Genomic DNA, 20,135 nt, shown 5'->3' with positions numbered 1-20,135 from the left:
GTTTAATTTTATCTCAAGGTACCACTGAAAATAAGAATTTAAATCTTGGTGAATTTTATACTTAGTATAAAAAAATTGTCATAAATTTCTACTTACATTCAAGCATTTCCAATGGAATTTCTGATCTTTTTGGACAACCTGAAATGCTGCAATAAAAAACCAAGTACTTGAGCGCATTCTTTAAGAAAGTGCCTATAATTATTTTTGAAGTTGGTTAATTATTTTACTAATTTCTCTCCCATTGATATATGTAATTGGTGAATTTAGAGTGCTCAATATTGCTTACCTTCTGTGATGTGTGTAAAGCCCTGTTATGTGACCAAGCCCATCACAACCAGGACATGGACATTCCTTTGCTGAAAGAAAAAAAGAGGGGATATTTATTACAAAAATGACCCTCCCTATAAAAATGTTTATAAAAAAAATAAAAAGCTAATTGAAAACAAATGCCATATTTTGGAAAGTGCATCTTTCAAATACCCCAATGGCAATCTTTTAAAAGAGAAGATGCTAAATGTAGAAATAATTTTAGAAATTACTTTTTGTTACACAGCACACCACTGTGTATACTCATAACCAAGTACACATTTTAGAATTAGAAAAATATTATTGAACAATTTAATACAATATCACTTAACACAAAACAGATATTATAAGCTAACACGTATCCAAACATGAGCTTTAAAAAAAAGAGAACTCTTTAGAGGGTCAATCAAAACTACAAGAAGGAAGTAAAAATTCTTACATCTTTTAGGGAAAATGCTCCCATCTGTGTTTGGATAAATATCATCATCATCCATGTCATCTGGGCTGTACTTTTGTAAGAGTAACTTTTTATTGCTAGCAGCTGCATCTGAAGGTTTAGTTATTGATATCAAAGATGATACTGATGCTGAGTTCAACACAGATACTGTATTAGATGTGGTAGGTGTTGTTGATGATACAGATCGTGAAACTACAGTTGGCTTGCCTGTTAGAAGTGAAACAGCTGTAACAGGGTTGCTGGTTGTAGTCTGGGTTGAGGGCTTGGATGTGAGCATTGAGATGATTTCCTTTGTTTTAGGATTAGTCAAGGTGGAATGGTACACTAACCCAGCAGGAACCTTGCTGAACATTTGTGGTTTGGATGGGTCAATAACAATGGACTTGTCAGCTTTTGGTTTTTCCTTTTCCTTCTCCTGTGTTTTCACTATTGGCAGTGAACAGATGATAGGAGCATCACTGCTTTCTGATCCCCCAGGCTGAGTGACAGTCATTTGAAAAGTAAACGAAGCAAGGTTTTTTGAATTAGAGCTCACCTTATTACTTGTTAGTTTCAGGTTGCTGGAGCTATTTGACTTGTTAAAAACAGATTTGTTAATGTTACCAATACTGAGTGGGGTGCTGTTAATGTGGATGGTGTTCAGATCAGCCTTATCTGTGGCACTAAGTTTCTTCACATTAATGACAGCTGTCTTGCCAGATGCTAGGTGGAACTTGATCTGAGACTGATCATCTGAGGATGACTGTGGGGTAGAGCCATCAGAAACATTTTCTGGAACTTCTGGCAATGGGGACTGAGAGTCATCTGCATCTAAAATTGTTAAAGGACTTTGAGATGTATTTGTTGACCTAATAATTTTTCCATGAACAAAGGAAGGACGATTCCTGTTTAAAAACTTGGCTGCAGAAGATGCTGCATACTCTTTTACCACTATTGATTTAGAAGGAAATGAATGTTTTGAGAGAATTTTATCACCTTCTTGTGCTTGAGAGGTTTCTAAATTTTCCTGGCCAGGAGATTCCATACTTTCTAATTCTGCCTCAGAACTGCAAAATTCTTCATTTCTTTCTTCAGAAATAAAAGCAGTTGAAGATTTTTGAGAGGAGCTCCACTCTGCTACAACCTCAAAATCTTCCTTCTCGTCCTTTATTTCATCAGGGGTAAACTCCATCTGTGTGGATGTAATCTCTACATCCTCATAATCGCATTCATCTTTGATCTCTTGCTTGATCTCAGTGTCAAAAATATTTTGCAAATCAGCGTTATCATTTCTTAATTCTTTTAGTTCTCCAGATTTACTTACACCATCAAGATTTTCTTCCTCTCCATTTGAGGAAAGTTCATCGCCAATGACACATGGAGTATCAATACCTGAAGAGCTATCTTTCACAGCAACTGAATTTTCTTGTGACATTTCCGTAGCACTAGCTAAAACATCTGTGTCACTCCTGCCAGGACTAACATCACTTGCCAGATTTTCAACACATGGAACTTCACTATCTTTAGCATTGTCTGAAGAGTCATTTTCATTATTTGCAGTATCATTATTACTACCAGCTTCATGACTCTGTAAGACGCTAGCATCCCTTTCAGAATCATTAAAGGTGCTGTCATTGATGGAGCTGATTTCTTTAATCTTTGGGTGTGATTCTGAATAATCTTCAGCTTCTGTCAAAATGTGTTGATGTGCTTGCTTTGGATGGTCTGTCTCAGGTTCAACTTTAACCTCACCTTCATGCATGCTACTCACAGAACTGTCTTCTACAACCATCAGCTCAGAGCATTCTTCATACTCTTCTATTTTCAACACATCTTTTAAATCACTTGAGCTTTGATCCACAACTGTTTCAGGAGATTCAATTATTTCAGTTTTAACTTTATCAACATCAAAATCAGAACAGTTTGTAGGAGAGGCGATGCCATCACTAGATAAATCAATTGTTTTTTCAACCAAAGACATCTCACAACCTTCTGTCTCTGCTTCAGTTTTGATGTCCTTCTCAGTTATGCTCACCGTTTTGTTTGAAGAATCTAATTCACAGTTTGTTTCAGCCAAATTTACATCATTATTGATTTTTTCTAAATCCAACGTAACAGTAGGTTTACTTTCATGTTCATCCTTCTCAATTCCCATTTGCCCAGTGTATTCAACTGCTTCCAGCATTTCGATTTGCCCTTTTTTTTCTGTAGCAGCATGTGATTCGTGTTCTTCTTTTCTCTTTTTTCTTTCTTGTTGGACAAGATCACACAATGCTGATGCCTGGGGTGTTCGTTTTAAAGCTTTTTGAGGCAGCTTCTGTTGTTGCCCAGATTTTCCATCAGGAGTTAAAAGTGGTTTAGGACCGCTTCTGGTGTTTCTAGTTCCTAGTAATGGTTCTGACAGTCTAGATTTATTGTCAACTGTGTCTTTTACATTGTTACTATCTTGCAAACCTGATTTACTTTCATCTGCATTTTTATCAAGTACTTGCCGAGTGGAAGATCGAGACTGTCGTGATCTCACCGGTTCATTTTTAATTGGTGTTTTATTGTCGCAGCTTTCTTCTGATTTCTGCGATACCATTTTCTGCTCTTTCTTTGTTCCAGACCTTGAAACTCTGTTAAGGCCTATCCCCTTTTCACCATCAGAGGCATCTTCGGCATGACTTTCTTGTTCAGGTAAAATTTTACTTTCTGCAGAAACTGGTTTTTTATTTTTAATGAAGGATACTGTAGGGGTAGCTGTTTTTTTCTCATTCTTAGAGGCAGGACTTTTACCCTGCTCTTGTTTGGGTGTTGATTTTGGTTCTGATTTTTTTGTAGAGACATTAGACTCTTCAGCAGTTTTCTGGGTTACGCCAGCAGCACTAATCCTGCTGCTGCTACGGTTCCTAGTGAGAGTAGATGAAGAGCTCTCTGGTACAATTGCTACTGACTGTTCAGCTGCTTTTGACTTCCTTGTTGGTGGTAGTTCAGCCTCTTCATTTGTTTTAGTTGACTTAGTACCTGAAGTATTACTGCGTAGCTTTGGTGATGAAATGTCACTGATTTTTTTCTTGTCAATTTTAGAATCTGTTGAAGCAGTCACAACTTTAGCTTTTTTCGCTGTTGCCTGAGGTTGACTTTTTTCTTGTTTAGAAGCAGGACTAACACCAGATCTACAGTGAAAAGTAAAGTCTAATTTTATAAGTACCAAAACTTAAATTTAGGCAATAAACAAAGTGTTTTACAACACAATAACAGAACAAAATAAAAGAGCTTATCAAAAACAATTTTATAAGCAATAAAAAAAAATTGCATAAAAACGTTTTAATAACAAGTTTTTATGTAATCTGTAATAATAAATAGTAGAAAATAAATGATGTTCTTTAAATATATAATTATACACTACTATAAAGAAAAACATGGGTCATTTTACTATCTGTTGAATAGCTTTACTAATATTTAGAAAGAGACCCAGGCTGTTAATAGTGCAGAATTGTTGGATAAGACTGCCTACTACTTTCAGAAAATTTTAATCAATCCATAAAAAATTAATTAGGCATCCAATTGAGTCAAATTTAATGTCAGATTACATCCTCATTGGGTCTTGACCCACATGCCAAATTTCAAAGAAATTGATTGGTTAGAAGTACCCGAAATTTTGCTCTCCGATTTCGATCTAGACAGGATTAAGACAGACAGAGGAAGCAAGTTAAATAAAAGCTTGTAAAAAAAGTTTTGTTTATCATCTAGAAACCTAAATAGGCTACATTTAAAAAAAATGTTTACCTTGACCTTCTACCAAGAACCACCTCAACATCAGACTCTTGCCCTAAGACTTGAAAAACAAAGAAAATAAAAATTAAAGCATTAAGATAAAGGAGCTTGTAACTAAGTCATCCTCTTTTAAATATTAAAAATTTTCAACGAAAATATTTATAATCTTTTCCCATTGGTGTTGAAGACACATGGGGCAGATGAGGTAAAGTTCATTTAGTACTAGTACTAAGTTAATTTTTTATTGAATTTTAAAGTTCTCTGTGTATTACATGTAGGCCTTATTTATTGTGCTTAAATTATATGAATCTGATTTTTGTTCAGAAGCAATTATTTAATGGCCAACACGCATGTATTTTAGACTAAAGTGGGGTCGGTTCTTAAATATATTTGTTGCAACATTTTTAGAGAGACCTACACATTTAAAAAAAGCTAACAAAATAAATAAATCAAGCAACTCTAAGTGTAAATTACCTCTTTTCCTAGATGGTGCCATGCTGTTAACAAACTGGAAAAAAAAAACACAACGCACTGCTTCATTTAACTATTCATAGGTTTAACAACGTAAAAATCATTCATAATGAGAACACTACTGCAGGTAAAATGCTTAGAATTAGAACATTTAAATAATTAAAAATAATATTTTTAGTAATTAACTACACACAGTGCAAATTTATAAATTCCAAAAAATGAGAACCATACCTGAAGTAAATTTAAGCTAGTACAGTTTTGGCAGTCAACTCATGAACAGTGCTTGCATATTGAGCATATCTCTTTATCCTTTACTGAGTGGTCTGAAAACGTATAATACTACAAATTAAAAAATAATAGTTACTGGAAATATAAAGTGTTAAACAATGGGATATGAGTACACTTGTGGGTGTATCGTGGTTCTTCATTTAACATTCAAAACAAATATATTCCATTTAAAAAAATACTCTAAAATAATCTTATTACTGTTTTGAATTTTTGTGCTTAATTAAGTAGTGCACAGCAAATTTTAAAATCAGCTTTCCCATTAAAACTTAAGTGAACTACAAGCCTCCAAGTTATTAATATTAAATTTCATCACTTCATTTGAGATCGACTGTAATCTGTATTTGTGATTTTTAGTAAATATACATAGGCCATCATTTTATATTTTGAATATTCTTTTAATAAGTTAGCCCATAATTAATTAATGATATATGTAATGTAATGAGTTGCATTACAATATAAATGGAAGAACCCATATTATAAAAAATAAAGACTACTAAAGACAACATTGAGCCATCTGTTCAGTTTCAAATAGGAAAATTCCACACACAAATGAATTTCCTAATTGAAAACTTAATTCATAAATTTTTCTATAACAGGGTGTCAGATAATCCATTTCAACAAAGTATCATTTTAAAATAATGAACTATGTTGGACCGGACAGCTCATAACTCTAAAGTCTTAAGATTTGATCCCAGGGCTGATAAGGCTCATAAGCTAAGGACACCAAACTGCAATATTAGAACTAAAAACCAAAGAAGACTGATTTCCTTATAGTCTCCCTTTAAAGGAGATTTTGTTAAAACTAATTGTTTTCATTCATAGCAGTTAGAACCCCCTCCCTTCTTGAGACAAAACTGGAATGAAAAAATTCTGAGGTAATTTTGAAATCAGACTACTACACTGGAAGTGACCTCAAACCTAACTGTCAAACTCCGGCTAATAGACCTGAATTAATGTTAAGAATCTTCATCTAGCTAAATATTTTAAAAGACAGGTGAATTTTCTGCCTTTTTATGCCAGGAAAAATAAATCGTGCAATTTTAGACAAAAACAAAACCACAATTTTTTCTTTATTTTAAGAAGTTTGTGTAAGACTTTACAGTATAGCTCCAATATTTTACTACTGACCAGCATGCCAAATTGCACAGGTGAGTTTTCACTGATTTTGGAGGTTGCAGTTATTAGTGATTCACTTCGAATAGCCTTAGGGTCAATAAGAGTTAGAGTGATTTTTGTTTCTGTGTAAATCAGCTGTGATTCAAATATTTATACAATTATGTAGATTTAATGTCTTTATATCCAACTGTAGCCTAAATGACTAGCTCTAGCCCTAATGCCAAACCTAATCTTTTTAAAAAATTCAACAAATCATTCATTGAGAACAGACACTTTTTAAAAAGTCAGTGAATTTGGGTATTAATTTTTGTTTCGTTTTAGAACTAGATTCTATATCTACTAACTTTGCCATAGAATATGTTAATATAAGGAATAATTTACTTTTAATTTAGGGTTAGACGGACTGAAAAATCTCAATTCAAGATCAATTACTTGATTAATTAAAAGATTTACACCTAGATCTAGATTTAATAAATTAAAATCTTAAACTTGAATAAAAATAAACTTGAATAGGCCTTACATTGTTTAAATTTGGAGAGAATGTTTACACCTGTGTCCGATAATGGAACCTTCTTTAAAAAAGAGGTGTTAGGTTACTGGTAGTTAACTAAATTCACACATGGCTGGCTAATGTCAATGCTAACCCTGTCCCTAACCCAACCCGGGTCCTACCATATGCCTAACCCTAATTTCTAACCATAAAATTAGTCGAGATTACAAATAACAATACTACTAAAAACCCAACACCCCTTTTTTAAAGGGGATTCCATTATCTGACACCGGTATCCATAATCATCCAGCATGGGCTTTAAAAAATACTATCTATTTTTTAAAATTCTATCAGTAAAGTTTTGAGTACAAATTACTAGAAAGTGGGGTTCTCATAAGTATGATCACTGAGTTTCTGTACAGTTGTGACTAGTGTACAACCAATCGATGCTTGATGAAAATAGAGGATCTAGATCTAGTAAGTTCTCTACACTTGCAATATTTATAGGCAATTCTTTAAATATGAAAGTTTTTAAAAACAATTTCTTTTAGATTTAGATCTAGAATCTATAGCCTACAGCCAGAGAGGCAAAATTGGAAAAAAAAAAACAACAGGATTTTCATCCATGTCAATAATCATAATTATTTTATTAATTAATGTGATGGAAGGGCTCTCATGAACTAAATTGTCATTAATGTCTACTGACTTAAATTAGGAAATCATTCCACTGACTTAAATTAGGAAATCTAGAGTTTAGCGGCTTAGCTGGAGTGCGTTTTATCTACTCTTCTGGGAGACGTTTGAAAAACAAGCTGCAAGCGCGGCTTGCAGTCCCCTCTCTTCCTCTCAATCACTACCACCCCCCCCCCCACCTCACATGGTACGATGAGCTGTGGTTCACACTAAATGTTTACATTTTACAACCGTAGAGCCGAGTTTGGTGAAGGCTATTAGCCATTAGGGGCAGATAATTTAGTTTGAAACGATTTTAAACTTAGAGGAGGTAAATAAGAGGAGGCTGCTTTCACGGGGGGGGGGGGCAGGGGGGGTTTAGTGTTTTAAAGCAAATTAAAATATTTTCAGTGGCAGCATTGGTACTGTCAAATTCATAAATTATGAATTACTGAAAAGTAGAAAAAACAACAACTAAATAGCGGCGTCTGATACGACGCGGGTCGGCTCGTTTAATTTATTTTAGTAGGCAATTTTAACATAAGAATTTATTTTTTAAGATGATCTTTAAAAAATGTAGAAATCTACACTCACCACAATTTTGCGGTTATGAAATCTAGAATTTATAGACCTAGATCTGACAGCCCTACGCTGGAGTGATTAGATCTACTGTTCTATCTAGATATTTAGGCTGTCTCGATCTACTTGACATTAGGTTAGATCTAGACTCTAGATCTAAGTTGACTGGCCAAAGACAAGACAGCCGAAAAGAGTGTCGTCGACTGTCGCTGATGCCGACATGTGTGACTGTTACTGAGTACGGACTGAGTAGGGAAGACCAAACCGATCACATTTACAATCGTTTATTTCTAAATCTAAGTGGCAATAACTAATTTATTGTGATGCGTATCAAACACAAATGTATAATGAAGTTACGAAGTTATATGAAACACTCTTCAGCAAAGGTAAGAGTAAAAAGTATATTTTTCTAGCAAAACTTCAAACAAAGGGTGCGGGTAACTTTTTGGTTGCCCATAATTTTGAGCCGGAAATCTTCATACGCGCAGGCGCGATAAACAAATTAAGGTGATTCCGTAATAAAAAATAAAGCGGGAGTAGGCCTAAGCTAGGCCTACCCTAAACTTTCTCGTATTAGAAATGTCGTGTATTCTTATATTATTAAGAGGTCGGGATGGTACTTTTAGCCTAAGGCGATGCAAATATTAATAGATCTATACCCACATTTTTTTGTTAAATTTAAATTCAAACCATGCAATGTATAATAACAACAGACAAACTACTAATTTAAAATGCTGTAGGCCCATACTACTAATTTATTAAAGGCTATTAAACAACATTTATATATTAAATTGAAGATTTTATGTCAATTTGGTGTAGATCTAGATCCTTGTAGTGTAGTTTTATACATCTGGTATCTAGGCACAAAGTAGCTTGATTTTTCAAGTTTTTCTAAAATTTTAAAAGGACTCCACCATAGTCAGAGTTTCTTCCAGGCATCTCTTCGGGGGGTCGAAGCCCCCCCCGAACATTTTTACCGCCAATTACCGCCCCCCCGAACGAAATGAAATTTATATAATTTATATAGAAAATATATACTTTTAACAGTGTCCGCCCCCCCGAAGAAAGTTTACCGCCCCCCCCCCGAAGATTTCAAGTGCCCCCCCCCCGGAGAAAAAAGTCTGGAAGAAACACTGACCATAGTTTAATATTTTAAATACTTAATAGTTTGTAAAAGATAAAATAGAAAACGATTTATTAGATACCATTTCAGTAGAGATGTCGACATAGTCAGCTCATGGTTAAGCTCATGGTTGCTGAACCGAAAAACCTCTGGGCAGATGAAGCTTAATTGCTGGTGACAGCAGCTCATCTAGGAGAGACAACCCCAAAGTCAAACAACTGCTGCCTTGTAGATTGTTCTTGTGTGGACCAGAGTGTCAAGAGCTATCGGAAGAATATCTTCCAACACTAGAATTAAGAACCAAGAAGAAGAAGATTTCAGTAGAATTTACACACAAAAAAAAATATCGATAAAACCCATGAACTACGATTAGGGGTGTAAATCGAAAGTTTGAGGGGGGGGGGGGTGAAAATCGAAAGTTTGAGGGGGGGGGGGGTGCAGATCGAGAGTTTGAGGGGGGGGGGGTGCAAATCTATCAGAAATCTATATACTGAAACCATTACTTAGAGATCTATATAATCTTCTATATATATATAATTCTCTTCATGGAGACCAAAGAAAACACCACGCAGCTTAGCCACCACCCTATACTATCCCCCACCTGTCAGGTGAGCTGTGGTTCACCCCGAATGTTTACAATAGTAGAGCCGGGTTAGTGACGGCTATTTGGGGCAGATAATTTAGTATTAAACGATTTGAAACGAAGGGTCATTGATCTTTTCTTTGTCTGTAAACGGCTGCTTTCACTGGGGTGGGGGGGGGGGGAGAGCGGGAGGGGGAGGGGGAGCGGGAGGGGGTAGTGTTGAATTCACAAATTATGAATTGCTGATAAGCAGAAAATAAAATCACTAGATGGCGGCGTATACTACGCCGCGGGTCAGTTCGTATATAGTATCGTCTTCCTAACTGAAAAGGTACTCAAGTTATCGGTATTTTAGAAACCGGAAATAGAGTAGAGTGCAGCTTCCGGGTATTGGGGGCCAGTGAAAATAAAAAATAATCTAAGCATGAGATCTTATATATGAAATTTTACCTACCTAAATGAAACAGTACTCAAATTATCGTGTTCTCACGGAAATAGAATGAAGTACCACTTCTGTTTACCCGAAATCGTTTTCGTATACCTAATGCCAACTCCCTTAATTCAAAACATTTAAATGAACACTAAACAATTATGAAACACTCTTCCGAGCCGTGTTACGTCATGTATGCTCCCCCTCCTTAAAACTGTAGGCTACTTTTGCTTTTCATTGTATTTTTTACATCGGCATTCTGAATATTGAAAATGGTTATAAGTAAAAAAAAATGCTAATGGAAAGTTGTTGTTTTTTTTTGACATAGGAGAAACGTTATTCATTGTCGATCATAGTGTTAGGCTAATCCTGTGTAGCACTTCTATTTTTTAGTGCTTTAACTGCGTACTTTGTCTTGATTCTGTTGGATAACGTGAAATATTTTTTGCAGATTAGCATAGCAATTATTAGAAATTTATTCAGCAATGGTGGGTAGTCCCTCCTACAAAAACCTTATAAAGTCCCATAGAAAGATTTAAAGTCGTCCATATCTAAAGACACTATTAATTATGGGAGACGGGCTCGAACTTCTTTGACGATTCGGGACTAGTGGCCAAAAGTAGGTGGATGGTGGTGGTGGGGTAATTTCAGTTTAGCCATTGAAATTGGGTAATAAATTTTTAAGAGTGATTTAATATAAAACAACAACAACTTTTAATCCATTTCAATGAATATTTTAAAAAGAAATCGCTGTATTAAAAAGCAAAAGGAGTGTGTGTGTGTGGGGGGGGGGGGGGCGTTGTCATTTTAGGCAGTTTTTTAAAAACAACGAAAAACTGTTTAGACTTTTTTCTCCGGGGGGGCACTTGAAACTTTCGGGGGGGGGGGGGGCGGTAGACTTTCTTCGGGGGGGGGGGGGCGGACACTGTTAAAAGTATATATTTTCTATATAAATTATATAAATTTCATTTCGTTCGGGGGGCGGTAAAAATTTTTCGGGGGGGGGGGCTTTGCCCCTCCGAAGAGATGCCTGGAAGAAACTCTGTTGCTAGAATTAGAATAGCTGTTGTTTCCCTGTTAAAATATTATGGTTACCCAGTGGCAAAGTTGCATGCCCCGGCTCTCAGGACGGAAACAGCTTTGTCGCCCCTCTTCCATTCACAATATTTATTATAATACACAGTAATATCAAGCTGAATATGAACGCAGAAAATTTAGATGTCCTATAGATTGCCATAGATCTTGATCTAAATCCTATTTCATAGTCATACAACGTTTATTTTAATGTTTTTTCTCGATCGGCAGACAAATCAGACTCACGGAACATCAGATAAAACGGAAGCAACTTTCATTTACACAAAATGGCAGCCTCCAGTAACAAACGTCTTGTTTATGTAGGCAAGTAGCTATTGTTTACTTCATACTTCATAATCATAGGCCTCTTGTCCTATTAATTCTTTAAAATCTACAAAATGCAGTTGAAGCATGCAAAATGTCGAATTACTTTCTTCTTATTTTATTATTAAAAGAATTTGCTTAACTAATTACTAGGCCTAATAAGTTTAACTATTGCTTCTCAACAAATCAACGGAGGCGACCAAGTCCAAGTAACTCACTGGCCTCAGTAAAGTTGAGTAAAGTTTCAGTAAAGGCCCAAAGAAAGGCCAAAACTGGCCAAAGGTATTCGAAGGGTCTATTAAATATGTTAAAAATCATGCACGGCGTATTAAAAATTAATATGGTTATAAAATCCTGTCTGTCTGTTTTTTTTTTCGGACTTTACTGAAGATTGGATGTAGGCCTATTTATTTATTTATTATTTGTCGTATTTGATGTTTTGGCGTTTTGGTAATCTATCGTTTTAGGTAGGCTATGTAAAATCGCCCGCGACTAGTAATGTGAAAAACAGGTGACTCCTTAAATTTTAATAATTATTTCACGTTTTGAGGAGGATTTATGTTTTGAAAAATACAAAAATGTTTCCCTGTTTCATTTATGTACCTGTTTTTAAACAATTGAATTAAACTTTTCAGAAGCCTAATAAATAAAACTAGCGATGTTTCCAACAGGAACAGATGCAACATTGCTCATTTACTATAGCAGCCATCTTGTTGAAGTTTTTTTTATAAACTTATAGCGCGAGATTCAGGGGAAGCCACTCTAACTTACAGATGGCAGCTTGTTTTATAGCAAATCCTGCTCGTAAACACTGCTGTTTAAAGTTAATTTCTTGCCTATATTTATATATTTAGCCATTGATTTAGGTTTATTATTCATTTATCTATAACGAGCCGACCCGCTGCGTATCATACGCCGCTATTTAGTTGGTTTTTTTTCTACTTTTCAGTAATTTATAATTTGTGAATTCGACAATACCAATGCTGCCATTGAAAATATTTGCTTAAAAACACTAACCCCCCCCCCCCCCCCCCCCCCCCCCCCCCCCCCCCCCCCCCCCCACGTGAAAGCAGCCTCCTCTTAGTTACCTCATCTAAGTTTAAAATCGTTTCAAACTCAATTATCTGCCCCTAATAGCCGTCACCAAACCCGTCTCTATGATTGTAAAATGTAAACAGAGTGAACACCGCTCACCAGATCATGTGGGGTGGGGGTGGTAGTGATAGTGATAGAGAGGAAGAGAGGGGACTGCAAAGGCGCGCTTGCAGCTTGTTTTCTAACTGATCCCAGAAGAGAATTATATATATAGATATTTAACACAAATATATCACAATATACTTCTATTAAAGCCTTGACAATGAGTTAACTTTTTCGTACATTACTAGCCGCAGGCGATTTTACGTACCTAAAACAATAGATTATCGATGTTTTTAATATTTTCGGTACCTAGGGCCTAACTAAATAAAAACTAAAAAGGTAATCTATCGCTTAAGAAGTTTTTTGTACTAAATCTAAAATTTACTCAATTTTCAATTTAAACATGACCACTGAATGATAAACATCCATATTTAATCCATTAGGCACTAATTTTGAAGTGTTTAGTTTGTTCTTAAACTAAATTAAGCCTACTTAATTTAATTTTTATTTTCACTCACTACCATGCACGACACACCTCTCCATGACAACACAACTTACGTCTGCAGCCACGGCAAAACACGAATCGGTTAGACTTTTTAATTGGCTATGCACCAGAGTTCCTCACTACTGATGAGCCAAATAGCGGTCACATGATTTTTAAATAATAAAAATAAATTGGTTGTGATATGAGAGCCGGTCTTATAGAAAAAGTGCCACAAATATTTGATTTCTTTTTACATAGACTGAAAGACTAAATAATGCTTTACTTACATGATCATTTTTGTACCTACATAGTTGATATTTTTCAATTTCTATTAATTTTAATGAAATCAACTTTTGAATTTAGCCTATATTCTCCAAACCAAATTTGAAATGCTTTTCTGGCATATATAGCCCTGCCACCTATGGTTTATTTTTATAACGCAAAAACCCCGCCATTTTGCTCGTGGTAAACATTTTAAACAGTAATTCTAAGAAGGTCTCCGGAACTAAGACGAAAAATCATTGGGAGTCATACGTCCGGTGTGTACGCAATATTCTTGTTAGCAACCGGACACGCCTCCGGGTTAGCGAGTAATACTACGCTTGCGGTACGTAAAATTGGCAGCGGCTAGTAATGTATGAAAAAGTTACCTCATTGTCAACTTTAATTAATAGAAGTATATTGTGATATATTTGTGTCAAATATTATAGATAACTTAATAATCAAAATCAATGGTTAAATATATCAATATAGCTTATAGGCCAGAGATTAACTTAAAGCAGCAGTATTTGCAAGCAAGATTTGCTATATAAACAGCAGCCATTTGTAAAATAGAGTGGCAACTTATAGTTGCAAATATTTTTGTGTGCAAAGCAATCAATGAACACTAATCAAATTTTCTAGCGATGTTAGTTAATTGAACGTTTGTTACAAATTTGGCATCCAACTGCACATTTTACCAAGTGGATAACTTATCTGGTAAACTGCAAAATAAAGTAAAAAATGAATTGTATGCATTATACTATATTTCCACTTCTCACATTTGATCAAACATCAAAAGATGTATTGACTGAAATAAAAAAAAAATTATAATCAGTTTAATTTTTTCCCTAACTGAAATATTGAATCTACATAATCTTTGCTATAATAACAATTTGTTTTATATTTATAGGCCTACTTTTTATAATAAAAGTGATTTATCATATTTCCAATTCTGTAGGCTTAGATTAACAAATAAATTTACAGTAATTATAAATACATTCCTTTAAAATGGTTCTTTCTAATGTTGTTAGTTTAATCTAAAAGGCAGCTTGAAAATAAATTGTTTGAATAACATTGCCTTTAAATAAATGAAAGTATTATTGATACTGTAAAGTTGATTGCAAATGTTCTATTTTCCTAGGAGGGTGTGCAGAGGAAGTGGATGATAAAGTTTTGCATTCAGCGTTTATACCTTTTGGCGAAATTATAGATATTCAAATGCCTTTGGATTATGAAACAGGTAGGAGTTTTATTAAAAATATTATAACTCTTAGCAAGTTAAAACCACTGCATACACATCATGATTTATTATATATTCATTACGAAAATAGCTTTCTTGAAAAACAAAATTTATATATAGGGCCTATTTAATTGAATTATTTGTTTAAAAATGTTTTTTCAGAAAAACACAGAGGATTTGGCTTTGTAGAATTTGAAACAGCTGAGGTAAGTCCTGGTATAATGACTCAAGCTACTGATACTGGTATTTACTCAGTATACATTTTTTTCGATGTCATATTGTAAGAGGCAGTCTCACACTCTGTAGCATCTCATACCAAATACATTTTTCTAACTTTACCTCGATGAGCCATGTATGACAATTAGTAGCTGTCTGGTACATTTTAATGGGAAGTAATATTTCTAAAATTTTAATTTATCTCACCTTTCAATTTTACTCCAAAATCAAGTAACACTATGTTCACTTTGCCAAACATATTTTTCCCAATCAACTTATTTGGGGGGTGTTCAGCTAGTTGCAGTGAAGTTGCCCTTTGAACCTAACAGTCCATGGGGCAGTTGAAGTAGAGTTTACCTGTTTTTGTGACCATGGCTAATGATAGGATATTGTGTTCAACACTATGCCCAGCCACCTTTACTTTCCCTAATGTGTGTGAGGTGCCAATCAGAGCTGGGTGGACTCAGGTATGTTCTACAGACTTAAACCCTAATTTGAGCTCGGGACTTCTGGGTTAGCAGTCATATGCTCAACTATTAGACCACTCCCATAACAATGACAGAGCAGCATGTTTATTCTCAACAGTTAAAAGAAAAGTGTATTTTTGCATTGTTTTCTCTGTTTATTGTTTTTTTTTAGGATGCTGCTCATGCCATCGACAATATGAATGAGTCTGAACTTTTTGGGCGCACTATCAGAGTCAATTTAGCCAAGCCAATGAAAATAAAAGAGGGAGCTTCTAAGGCAGGTAAGTGTGTATAAAACTGACTATTGCTCCTTTTGAAAAATTATCTTATGAGCACCTCATCTGGACTAAAAACAATTTATTTTTTATTTTGTTTAATTTTTTAATACATATTTTACCTATTTTAAAATATGAAAATCAACATTTAGACTGTTATTTTTAACTTAGCTACCATTAGCACAGTAACATATATTTTTAAAAAAATATTTCTACTTTGCATAAAAAAATGATCATAAAGATGTTATTTGGAAAAAAAACTTTGTTCAGGATTCATATTTTAAAACTAATTCAGCTCATTGCTGATAAGTAAGTATTTGTATCATCGTATCTTTTAAAAGGCTGTCATTATTATGAAATCAAATTTGTTTTATTATTTTATTATTTCTGTTGTGATGTAGACAGCCCCAGTAGCTGTCATGAAGCACTGTATTCCAGCTAAAAAAAATTCAACTTTTTTTTATCGTTAAGTAATTGCGAGTAATATAAGTTAAAATTTTGTGATTGACAGTCTGGGCAGATGACACGTGGCTGCAGGAACATGCAGGCGCCACACTTAAAGACAAAGAAGGAGAGGCAGCACCAAACAGTGAAGCTACAGAGGAGAGGGGGGAGAAAAGGACAGGTGAAGAAATACAGGTAATAGAGAAGTGTAGCAGACTTGACCTGCACATGTAAATCTGTTGATTATAACTGTAGACATACACATTCTGGTAGTGATATGTCGCTAAGTTGATCAAAATGAATGTTTTAAAAAAATATTTAAATGTTACTTTTTTTTAGGGATTATTGGATTACTTGTGTTGTGACTTTTTATGTCTCAATGCATTAAGATGTATCATTGTTTATCCTAGTAATCATCTTAGTTAAGAGTTTTAATATCTAGCTCTCTATTGTGCAAGTACTAAAACACATCTACACATTACAGCGCAAGTACCAATTTCCACTGTTTAAAATTGGTTATCTTATTCGTTTCTTTCACTTGATTATTCAGGAAACCTCATCACCAGCCAAGAAATCAAAATCTTCAGGAAACCCGCAGGTGTTTATGGATATTAAAATTGGCAGTAAAGATGTTGGAAGAATTATCATAGAATTGCGGGCAGACGTAGTGCCGAAAACTGCAGGTAAGATTTGTGTTTGAAGTTTTAAGAATTCATTTTGAGACAACAGTAGTTTATCATGAAGTTTACAAGGATCTAAATTGTATTGATAACCAGAAGGATGGTAAAGATATTCTTGTTTGGAATTCCATTATGTTGATTCAGCTTTAGTCTTAACAACACAGAAAACTATCCACTTTCTTGTGTGAAGTAATAGAACTGAGTAACAAAACATAGTATGTGTAATGCCAAATGAAATGCTTAAAAAACACAAAGATTTTTTATTTTAAGAATAATTGTAATATAACATACCATATAGGTATAGTGTTCTACTGGTAGAAGGGTTAAAAAACAATACATTATGGATGAGCCAAATTAATTGTTGAGTTAATGCAACACCCAGCTGAAAAGTTAAAGTGATTTTGTAATAGGAAGTTTGCAAAAATACAGAACACCAGTTGATCAACTACATTTGAGCTATTGTACTCTGCCTAAGATACAATTCTGTATATTAAACGTTGAAGTCTCAGTCTACTTTTGGATCTGTAAAAATACTTACCTGGTAATAACAATAAAAATGAAAAAAAAAACCCAGTAAAAACATTAAAATTTGTGACCATGTCAACTTAAATGTTGTTGTATATTATTTCAGAAAACTTCCGGAGTCTGTGCACTAATGAAAAAGGATTTGGATACAAAGGCTGCACCTTTCACAGAATTATTCCCCAATTTGTATCCTTAATATAATTTTGTTCATTTTACAGTGTAATTTTTTAACACTTTAAAATGTTTGATGGCATTCTTGTTTAAATGTCAAATTAAAACATGTGCAAAGGGGCATAACTGATGAAAATATAACACACCTTTATTGAAAGTAATGAAAGATACTTTTTTAAAATTTAGCAATCTTAATCTTCCTTAACTATCCACAAAGATGTGTCAAGGTGGTGATTTCACCAATCATAATGGTACAGGAGGAAAAAGCATCTATGGGCGCAAGTTTGACGATGAAAACTTCACACTCAAGCACACAGGCCCAGGTACTATTTTGTTACTGGGTTGTTTTTTTTAAAAAAAAATACTGCTCTACATCTTATTCAGTTTAGTCATTATAATCGTTATATTTATGGGCCTAGTAAGTTTGAATAAATGAAGCACTACAACAATAAAGTAAATGTAAAATTTAAAGTAATTACAAATCATAACACTTATCTAATTATGTTGATATAGTTCAAATCAGAGAAGCGAGGAAAATAAACTTTCCACCTACCTTGATAACAATCTAACAGACATTTAGTGTATAACTTGAAGTTTTTCTCAACAATTGTTTTTATTAAGTCAGTAGTCCATATTCTAAATTAAAATATCCATCAGTGTAAGAATTTAAAAGGGGGATGGGGGGGGGGGAATTTGGGGAGCTCACACAAGTGAATATTTTAAATAAAGATGTAAAGAGAGGAGTTGTGAACTGCTTGCTTTTGTAATGAACTACTGTTGTGTAATTATGTGGAAAACGTTTAATTTATAGGTACCCTCTCAATGGCAAACTCAGGACCAAACACAAATGGGTCACAGTTTTTTTTGACAACAGAGAGAACTGAATGGTAAATTAAACATGACTTATTCTTTTGTTTACAATTCTTATGTTTAGAGCTTTTAATGTCATTTGTTTTGTTCTGTTTATTGTTGAGAAATTATTAACCATGTCTTGCTAGCTAGAAAAATTTAGGAATTTGATATTTTAAATAGTTCATTTTTTAAATACTATTTATGTTAACTTTTTGTTTTATACATCAAGGTTGGATAACAAACATGTAGTTTTTGGAAAAGTTGTTGAAGGATTGGATGTTGTAAGAAAAATGGAGGTTTGTTCCCTTGAATAGGGATTTTGCATTTCAATGATTCATAAAATGTTTTTTTTTAACTCTCAACATCTTTATTAAAAATAACTTTTGTAATTTTCTGATCTGTTGTATTCTTTAATACTTAATTATAGTTTCTTTGTTTATTTCAGGCAGTGGGCAGTAAATCTGGCAAGCCTTCTCAGAAAGTTGTTATTTCTAATTGTGGAGAACTTGTTTGATTTTAAAAAAAATATTTGTTAGTTGTGTCCCTTGTATGTGTTTTAAATGATGGAACTTGTTAGGCAGTTAATTTCTTTGTTAATGTTTTCTGTAATTGATGAATGTCAACTGATGAGAATAAGCAAAAAAAAATGTAAAAAAAAATACTTGTATATACAAATATGTAAATACTACTGATGCCGAAAAATAAAAATGAAAATTGAAAAAAAAAACAACTTCAAAATGAATTTTGTTAATTTTCTTTATCAATTATTTTTTTCTGGGCAACAAACAGAAGTATTTTAATATCAAGACATCAAAGTTCAATGATTGTCACATTTACAATACATTCCACAAAATTCTACATGTGTGTTTTTACGAGTTTGGAGTTAAAAATTCTGGTCTGTTTGGATGAGTTCACCTTCACCTTAGTGTGTGAAGTGATTGTGTGGTTAGTGCTACTCCTACTACACACTACCATACATTACATTAACTAGCTGGGTAGACTCTGTGATATCTTACACTAACCAAAGAAACCAAGTCAGTCTTTTGTGTAAGTAATCAAATCTAGACTGGAGAAAACAATTCTAAACTTCAATACTGGATCATGTTGTTTATTCTTCTAAGTATGAAATGCTTCATTCTTACCATTATAAGGCCTCCGTGCATAATATTGTAACTTTCATAATAAAGTTCTATTATAATTATAAGGTGTTTCACCAACTGCCCTTGTACTCTAAGTAAAGAAATAAGTATAGCCTCCTAATTGAATACCACATGATAAACGATTACCTAGTTGCAACTTTAATTAGTTACATGAATATTTTAACAAGACGAACTAATTATTTTGACCAGCGAGTTTAAACTAAGGTGCTATATATTAGTTTCAAGCTGCCTGTGGTGTCGTTCATGAAGAGTTTTTTACTTTCAAGAACTTAAAAGTTATCCTACAATCAGGACGAGGATGCTGTTAATTTTTTAGCTATAGGAAATAGTTCACTTTGTAAATGTTTGAAAGTAAAATTCCGTTTCGAGCCTTACACTCATTAGAGGCAGGTGAAGTAGAGATAAGCTGATTTAGTTATCTCGGCAAAAAAAAAAGGTCAGTATGGTCAACATAATATCTAGTCGCCTTTACTTTCCCTAATGTGAGTCAGGTACTCATTTGAGCTGGGTGGGCTCTAGGATCCGGACTCGATACTCTAATTGTATGTACACTGGGATAAAGTGTAGAAACT

The 20,135-nt window shown here is 34.0% G+C and overlaps 2 protein-coding genes across 8 annotated transcripts in view; one reads left to right on the top strand and one right to left on the bottom strand.

Moving 5' to 3' along the window:
* LOC131949212 (myelin transcription factor 1-like protein) overlaps positions 1–11,421 on the bottom strand; it is a 31,896-nt gene extending 20,475 nt beyond the window's left edge. For 5 of the 7 annotated variants that reach the window (XM_059311003.1, XM_059311007.1, XM_059311006.1 and 2 more), the window contains exons 1-7: positions 8,133–8,591; positions 5,204–5,295; positions 4,976–5,009; positions 4,514–4,562; positions 746–3,900; positions 287–356; positions 97–146 (exon numbers count right to left, since the gene is read on the bottom strand). In XM_059311003.1, the coding sequence (XP_059166986.1) occupies positions 97–146; positions 287–356; positions 746–3,900; positions 4,514–4,562; positions 4,976–4,997 (3,346 nt within the window). In that variant the 5' untranslated portion in view covers positions 4,998–5,009; positions 5,204–5,295; positions 8,133–8,591. Of the gene's footprint in view, positions 1–96; positions 147–286; positions 357–745; positions 3,901–4,513; positions 4,563–4,975; positions 5,010–5,203; positions 5,296–8,132; positions 8,592–11,348 lie in introns of those variants that run through there. The other 2 variants (XM_059311005.1, XM_059311004.1) reach the window with 2 other exon arrangements.
* A 172-nt stretch (positions 11,422–11,593) lies between these two features.
* Positions 11,594–19,123, top strand: LOC131949207 (uncharacterized). The gene is made up of 11 exons (XM_059310996.1): positions 11,594–11,651; positions 14,675–14,773; positions 14,936–14,979; positions 15,629–15,737; positions 16,243–16,370; positions 16,726–16,858; positions 17,487–17,566; positions 17,769–17,874; positions 18,363–18,438; positions 18,633–18,699; positions 18,849–19,123. Exons 1-11 carry the CDS (start codon positions 11,615–11,617, stop codon positions 18,915–18,917), a joined length of 948 nt encoding a protein of 315 aa, XP_059166979.1. The 5' UTR covers positions 11,594–11,614; the 3' UTR covers positions 18,918–19,123.
* Positions 19,124–20,135: the final 1,012 nt, after the last annotated feature.

This window comes from Physella acuta, unplaced genomic scaffold (genome assembly GCF_028476545.2).
Source record: "Physella acuta isolate Inbredline_101_S28 unplaced genomic scaffold, ASM2847654v3 ptg000677l, whole genome shotgun sequence".
NCBI lineage: Eukaryota > Metazoa > Mollusca > Gastropoda > Physidae > Physella > Physella acuta.
This window is presented reverse-complemented; position numbering and strand designations above follow the sequence as displayed.

Excerpts from the sequence above, each read along its gene's own strand:
- LOC131949207 (XM_059310996.1), top strand. The coding sequence starts at position 11,615 with ATGGCAGCCTCCAGTAACAAACGTCTTGTTTATGTAG. Across the intron at positions 16,859-17,486 it reads CGTAGTGCCGAAAACTGCAG|AAAACTTCCGGAGTCTGTGC; the intron begins GTAAGATTTGTG and ends ATATTATTTCAG. Across the intron at positions 18,439-18,632 it reads ACAACAGAGAGAACTGAATG|GTTGGATAACAAACATGTAG; the intron begins GTAAATTAAACA and ends TTATACATCAAG.